Here is an 8,121-nt window from a genome sequence, read left to right on the forward strand (position 1 = left end):
AAATAAAAGAACTGGCACAAAAACCCAAATTTTCTATGCCCTTGTAGATGGACATGCACTTTGGATCTCTCCCCTTCAAAGCATCTCGAGTGCGCCTCAAAAAACAGATGAAATCTACATCATCACGGGCGTACAAACTTCTGATGCGTTGAGATGGTCTAACAGAAAATATTCCAAATATGTTAGCAAACATCTGCGGAGATCTCTCATCTAATCTAGGACACTAAAACTCTGTTACAAACAAAATATTGTTACATTGATGAAACCGCTTATCTTCAAACTGTTGTTGCTTTATATCAAACATATGTTTGACCTGAACAGATCTTGTTTGGCCTGAACAGATGTTTGGTGTTCTTAAGCAGAGCTTTGCTTCAACAGAGCTTTGGCCTTTGATCAGTGCTTGTTTCTTCTTCAACAATGGTCATGTTTTGGCCTTTGAATATCATCTGTTTTTTTTTGTAGGTCCAACATTCGATTACCTGAAATTATATATCCATTTACACAAACTAAGTACCTGAAAAAAAACATTACTTTTAATTTTATTTTTATTTTTATTATATCTCTATCATAGTATAGTAACGGTTCATTCTACAAGTTTCATTATGTGAAAAACAAAGCTTTTCTTTTGGAATATGTATTTGAGAACATTATTTATATATTTTCTTTGTTCTATTAAGTAAGAACTTAGAGGACGTTTTGTTCACAGGAATTTAATAGAATTTAAGGAATTGATGAAATTGGAATCCCAATTTCAATCTTCATGTGTTTGGTTAACAATGGAATTGGAATTGGAATTAGGCATGAATTCCTTCAAATTCCTTTAACTAAAGGAATTCAAAATCCTTCCTATATGTGAAGGAATTAAAGTAAATTCAATGGAATCTTCGACCGTTTCGACCCGCACCATTTCGATCTGAACCGCTTCGACACATACTTGTTTCGATCTGAACCGTTTCAACCCGTACGGTTTCGACGCGAACGGTTTCGACCCGTAACGTTTCGAAGCTAACGGTTTCGACCCGTAACGTTTCGACGTGATCGGTTTCGACCCGTACCGTTTCGACTCGAACCGTACCGTTTCAACCCGTACTGTTTCGACCCTTACCGTTTTGAATCGAACCGTTTCGACGCGAACCGTTTCGACCAGTACCCCGTTTCGAACCGAACCGTTTTGACCCGTACCGTTTCGAATCGAACCGTTTCGACGCGAACCGTTTCGACCTGTACCGTTTCGACCTATACCGTTTCGACGCGAACCATTTAGACCCGTACCGTCTCGAATCCGCGAACCATTTCGACCCGTACCGTTTCGAATCGAACCATTTCGACTCGAACCGTTTCGACCAGTACCATTTCGACCCGAACCGTTTCGAAGCGAACCGCTTCGATCCGTACCGTTTCGACCTGTACCGTTTCGAATCGAACTGTTTCGACACGAAGTGTTTCGACCCGTACCGTTTCGACCAGTGCCGTTTCGTATCGAACCGCTTCGACCCATACTGTTTCGACGCGAACCGTTTCGACCTGTACCGTTTCGATCTGAACCGGTGGTTGTGGGTGCCGGGGTGATGGATTACAATTCATTTGACAACCAAACCTAACAAAAATGGAATTGAGATTCCAATTTCAACAATTTCCAATTCCAATTGGAATGTTTACATTCCAAATCCAATTCCTTCAAATTCTAATTCATATACAAATTCCAATTCCAAATCATTACGCGAACCAAACGCCCCATATCTTTGAGATTTATATCATCATCAAAATTTACATAATTTAATATTTCAAACTTTTTATAGTTGTGGTAATATTTATGTAATTTATCATATTTTAAGTTTGTTGCAGTTGTTAAAAACTAAAGAACATATAAAAATTAAAACCATAAGAAAAAATGTATTTGGAAATCACAAAGAGAATTTTTTTAATAAACTAATAGGTATACTTGGTACCCACGGGTAATTACATGATATATACGGATGGATATTGGGCCGAGTACAATTTTATAAGCGCTTATGGGATTGAGAGAGTGGGATTCCGAAACCCATTCCATATCCGGCCAATTTCTATCTCTAATCCAGTTTTTCGAATTAAAAAAAAAAAAAAACATTACTATTAGACCCAGAATAGCTACATAACAAAAAAAAAAAAAAATACTATTAGACCCTTAATAGCTGAGTTTAGAGATACTTTGATGACCTCATTGTTAGTGCACAACTATTGCCAAACACATTGCTAATGCTAACACCCACACAGTTACTGAGTTAAGAGTCTCATTGGCATATGGCTGTCTGGTTATGTTCCACAAACAGTTAAAAGTCAAAGGAAAGCAAAACCTCTCTATTACACCCTCTTCTCCTATAACTTACCACCTAAAACCATTACTCTATCACTTATACCGGCTTCAACAACCGAAAACACCAAACATGACGATGAACACTACAACTACAACCGACCCAAGCCCACTGTTTGACACGACAGACGCTTTGTTCACCAAGGGAGGGCTTGCACCAAAAGATCCTAGTCCTGTCGAGTCAGGGTTTCCGAAGCTAAACCCTGATGGCGGAGATTGTATTCTGTAATATCCAACCAAAAGACGGTTAATAATTTACCAACAGTCCAACGTACTCATCTTTATAAAGTAAAAAGATAGCAAGTAACACGTCACCCTGGAAACGTTGGCCCTGCAGTAGGCAAGGATGTTGCAGGAGCAGCAGGCAAAGATGTTGGATTAACGGGCGTCTGGGTTATTGCCGGTGTAGGTGAAGATGATGACGATGACGACGAAGGGTAGACGCATGAACCTGTGCCTGTATTTAAATGAGTAAAGTCATTATGATATCATACAACTAGAGACCACAGTTTTATGAACGGGTCGTATATCATTTCAAACGGGTCAAATAAAAAAATGATCAAATGAGTTAATCCCAAAGCGTAAACTTATTACCTTAAACCACGATTTAGAGATTCTAGTTATAGCGATATTAATAAAATATGGTCTATACATATTGCATCAAGTAATAATAAATATTAAAACTAAAATAAATATTTGAAATGATGAAAGAATATATTACTTGGATTGGTGGTGGTTATAGCAGCAGCACCCCCAAAATCACAACTTGTGGGTAGGGGGTTCTTTTGGTAATAACTGTTGAAAGCATAAGACGCGTGGTTCTGAAGAGTAGCTGGTTCATAACAGCTGGAACCCTGCTGAATGGTGGCACAATCAGCTCCGCCAATCCCACACGCATAATCTAGAGCCGACTGCAATGCCGTTTCTGAAGCTCCATTCTTTGCTATGCACCAGGTCTGTCCTCGACCGGATGCTGTTGGTTGATTTGTACTTGGGGTGGTAACGGGGTTGGTGATTGGCACAGGTGGATTTACTGGATTAGTGGCGGGGTTGGTGATCGGGACAGGTGGATTTATGGGATTGGTGGCGGGGTTGATACCGGGCACAGTTATGATTCCTGGTGCGGTGTTGACTGCAGGAGTGGTGACTGGATTGGTTATTGAAGTGGAGGGTAAGGCTGTGGTTGGGGGGTCAATTGAGTCGAATTCTGTTTGGATATATTCGACTAGCGCTCTGTGAATAGAAGGGAACAACGGCTCTTTCCGCCAAACAACTTCAACATCTTTTGCATGAGGAAGAGGAGTGTCTGTGCTTGTAACTGTCAATACCAGGGGTGCACTTGTTAAATAAGAAAAAGAAAAGAAAGAATAAGGTATTCACATTAAGGAATGCAAAGATCTGAGATGACACAAAAACACGACAAGGACCTAACACTAACTCCGTGGGTTTGGATTTACCCCATATGAGTTCGGGTTAGTTTCAGGTCAAACCCGCGGACACGTGCTGCTAAATAGATTGTGTTTGTGGGTTGACCCCTTTAACCCGTTATATTTTTATAATTTTAGGAAAACAATAATACTATTTGATAACTTAAACTGAATGGGTATTTATATCAAAACTTAAAACAAAATTATTTTAAATACATTTGTATTTTTTTTGTTAGATTTGTGATTTTAGAATATTGATATGCGCAAAAAAGTAAAATAAAATAAAATTTTCGGGTTAAAGAGGTTGTGTTTGTGTCCACCCGCAAAAACTCATGTTGTGTTCGGGTTCATGTGTCTTGCATGATTTGCGGAAGATCCCACCTAGAAATTGGATTCGAGTAGAGGTGGCTCTTTGACCCATTTACCTATAATGGGTCGATTTGGATTATCTTTTATCTCTAATAGGGTCAAATGGAAATCATACGATTTAACTATTAAGGAAGCGGGTCAAAGAGTAAATGGGTTGAAAGTCATCCAAAGTGTACTTATAATATGACAAAAGAGCCATCCTAAATCACTCTATTAACAAAAGATAATCCAGTTTAGTAAAAATACTGTTTTTATATTTTTTTTTGCACATTAACAACTACAAACCCAAGTTGAAATTAAAGACTGCAAGAGTAGTAAGAGAGAAAAAAACAAGATTTTAAACAATTTCAATTGCTAAGAAAGTGACATTAGGGTTTATGTTACACATTTGTGGCTCCCAGTATGCCGGTAAGAGGCAGAGCTTGAACGAAAACTAAGTGGGGTCGGACTCTTAAAAATCCAAAATTTTACACTACAAAAAAAAAAAAATATTCGGTAAAATTAACACTACGAGTGAAAAATCGGTAGGGGCCGGGGCACCCCAGGGCCTAAATAAAACTGTGCTCCAGGTTTGTCACGATTTACTTCATCGGAATGAATCTTAGCGCGCAGTAAAACAGGATCAACAATTTAGATACCAAAACGCCAAAGGCTCCAAACTAAGCCGTGCGCTCTTGGTTACTTTGAATATCTTTTTTTGGGAGTGCCTCAACGATTAAGGAAATGTGAGTGCAGCTGTGCAGGTACCCCACTCGTTGGGAGTTAGGGTCACTCCCTAGATGAGTTCATGGCAAGACAAAACCAGTTCCCATGATCAAACGTGGGACGAAATGTCTGATCCGAGAACGCTACACCGCGTTGTTTTTACTGGCCAACAAAATCAATCCCGAGCACTCTCGAGGCACCCACTGGACAAACGGAGTACTCTGAGAGTAACCCAAGTCCAACACCAATTCCGGGGAAAATCCGGTAACCCGCCCGCCCGTAGGCACGACAGTCGGTAAAACCCGTTTGGCTCAAGGATCCAACCCAGGTTTCCCTGGGTCTCCTATCATTGCCCACCAGTGTCTCACTCTGTACCAAGTTACCTGCATCTCTCAAGAGAAATGCAACCTTCCACCACTTGATCTAGAAACGCCTTTTGACAACCATTATAAAAGGTTACAGATCCATGACACAAACCATGTTCTTTCAATATTACAAACTAAACCACCACTAACTTACATAACACATATACACCAAGTAACACAATTAAGCAACACTATTACATATATAAACAATGCAACTATGTAAGCATTTAAACTCAACATATCTAATGATCACAACAGTTACCTGTCTTGCACAAAAGCTGGAACAAGAAGAACAACAGGCTACTTTGATAAGTTCCTTTAGCCATGATTATTATTATTGTTCAGACACACAGGATCAGCTTGATGGTTGATGAGAAGTGGATGGATTTAATTAAGTGGGATCTGCAAAACAAAACAGTGCTGTTTTAACAGAAGATGTGAGCAGTGGTACCAGAAAGACAGCCATTGGAGAGTGTGAAAAGTGAGGATGGTGATGAAAAAAGTGGATAAAAGGGTGGAGAAAGCAAAAGATGAGAAGAATATGAGAATATGTTGTGTTGGTTATTGTTGTGGCATCAATGTGCTCTAACATCTTTATCAAATAGCTTTTATTTGGATGCATAATAATTAAGAATATATAGTTTCTTGTTTTTTATGTGATTTATATAAAATCATAATTTGTATCTCATATATACTTACTTATATATATCATACGCTTTTATTAGAACATTTATATGCTTTCATTTTTAATATCAAAAAGAAAGGACAAAAGAGTGTTTTTTAAATTAGGTAATGTTACATTTTTAACATGATAAGTTTTACCTAAAAAAAGTATAACCATCCAAACTTGTCAAAAAGAAATTAATGATAAATTAGGCGACCAAGAGTTGGTGCAAGCACGATTTAAATTGAATTTTCCTTTTTTGAGTGACCAGCTCACTTTTAGGTTGCTGATGTGAATTGTTACAAATGCTAGATGCACACCCACTAGTCATTATATCAAATCCACGAGTCATACATATATAATTATATAGCATATTTAAACGGTTGTATACCTCTATATGGGCATATACCATGACGTTGCCTGCCTTATACCGTACCATATAAGACCTTCTACGGGGTATATGGTAATAAATGCTATGTGCAGGCTTATAGACTAACATACAATGCCATATATGTGAGTTTATCAACAAATCGTACACTTATTTAGTGCCGTATAGCATCAAATTAATATAGGGGGTTAATCACTAATGCAAATGGTGTGTATATTCCCTCTTCTATTTAAAACACTTGATATCTTATAGATGTAGTAAACAAGAGAGTATATAACACCACAGCATAACTTTTAATAGATTTAAATTATAACGTTGCTAAACATCATTTCATACTCAAATAAGTATGTATAAATATCATACTTATAGGGTAAAAAACAGTTACATTTAAAAAATATAAATATATCTATAAGGACATATGTGTTTGAGAGCTACTTAACTACTCTATTTCACATAGCAATGTAGCATACATAACACAATACAAGTAGTACTTCGGCTAAAATGCTCATCAAAATCAAAATACTTTTTTTATGACAAGTTAAAAATAAATGGTATTACATATTTACATTAAGTTGTCATTTAAGAAGGATTTAATTGATGGAGTTTTGTTAAGGCCTTTGTTTGATTATTTAATTTCTTCAAACAGTACAAAAGAAAAAAGAAAAAAACAAAGATAAAGAAGATGCATCAATTTACAACCTAAAAGAAAGTTTGATGTATGGGTGTTTGGGACAACATACTAAAGTTGTCAATTTGTGGATATGGTGTGACACACATACACATACATATAAACAATACCATCTTTTAAAGTTGAAACACAAAAAGAGTCCAAATTAACTTGACTCTTTCATAATCATCTGCTGTTAAATATTCTTGTTATACATCACTTCAAACTCTATCAATTAAGTCACTAAATTATTGGCACAAAGATGGGAGAAACTGACAGTCTCACACAAAATAAACAATATCACTCACTACTACACGAGGCTTAATATGACCTAGTTAAAATAGCTAGTGAAACCCGAAAACAATTTGGATTGGACTGTATATTGAGGAGATCGATTAGACGACTATCATATAACCAGATAACCATGTCTGATAAGGTAATAGAACCCGATTTTAAACAAATAATCATACTCTAAAAAATGTCTATTAACATAATAACTTCAATTAATAATCTAAAAAAATGCCTCTTAACATAATCTATATTTATAAATTATAATAAATCAAAACCATCTTAGACCACATGGCTTTCTTTTAAGCAATTAATTATCATGTATCATTATTATACTTCTTATTATTTTACTTTAAAAGGGAAAACGCAATACTTTAGTTGCTCTTTTTCTCATAAATTTTAAAGTAGTTAGACTTTCCTTTTTGTGTCGATCATTTCCTTTTGAATGTGATTACAAATCACAAATCTTAATAAATACACTTAAAAATACAATAACCTTTTAAAATATAATCTATAATTGTAACTAATATAAACAGACTTGTATATATTTACGCAATCAATATAGTTTAAATTGTTTTTTTTTTGTTTAAGTAAATTAATTTAATAATTATTACCTTTTATGTATTTTTATAATTATTATTTTATTAATGAAATCTTGAATGATAACTAAACACCATTTCCATATTTAAAATGTTTGAATATCTAATAAATAAATAACAATTTGATATTTAGCAAATGATTATTAATAAAAGTTAAACATAATCACTATCAAAGGTTTGATTGTAGTTAAAAGAATCACTTTTTGCTCATGACAGTTGTATGTGACACTATAAAAAAAGACACAAAGTCAAGTTACTAATATTAGACGAAGATGAAAAATGTTAAAAAATAAGACGAC

General features: G+C 35.7%; 1 protein-coding gene across 1 annotated transcript; it reads right to left on the bottom strand.

Annotated features, from left to right (window-relative positions):
* Positions 1-2,253: 2,253 nt before the first annotated feature.
* On the bottom strand, positions 2,254-5,778 carry LOC110930656 (PLASMODESMATA CALLOSE-BINDING PROTEIN 1). Its single transcript, XM_022174004.2, has 4 exons — positions 5,479-5,778; positions 3,072-3,668; positions 2,666-2,807; positions 2,254-2,573 (listed from the first exon to the last, which is right to left on the bottom strand). Exons 1-4 carry the CDS (start codon positions 5,540-5,542, stop codon positions 2,402-2,404), a joined length of 975 nt encoding a protein of 324 aa, XP_022029696.1. The 5' UTR covers positions 5,543-5,778; the 3' UTR covers positions 2,254-2,401.
* Between the last annotated feature and the right edge of the window lie 2,343 nt (positions 5,779-8,121).

This window comes from Helianthus annuus, chromosome 6 (genome assembly GCF_002127325.2).
Source record: "Helianthus annuus cultivar XRQ/B chromosome 6, HanXRQr2.0-SUNRISE, whole genome shotgun sequence".
NCBI classification, from domain to species: Eukaryota; Viridiplantae; Streptophyta; class Magnoliopsida; order Asterales; family Asteraceae; genus Helianthus; species Helianthus annuus.

What these genes read in the sequence shown, in the direction of transcription:
- LOC110930656 (XM_022174004.2), bottom strand. Translation starts at nt 5,542, where the DNA reads ATGGCTAAAGGAACTTATCAAAGTAGCCTGTTGTTCTTCTTGTTCCAG. An exon ending in CCAGCTTTTGTGCAAGACAG is followed by an intron (nt 3,669 to 5,478) that starts GTAACTGTTGTG and finishes TGGTATTGACAG; the next exon opens with TTACAAGCACAGACACTCCT. An exon ending in TATAACCACCACCAATCCAA is followed by an intron (nt 2,808 to 3,071) that starts GTAATATATTCT and finishes ATTTAAATACAG; the next exon opens with GCACAGGTTCATGCGTCTAC.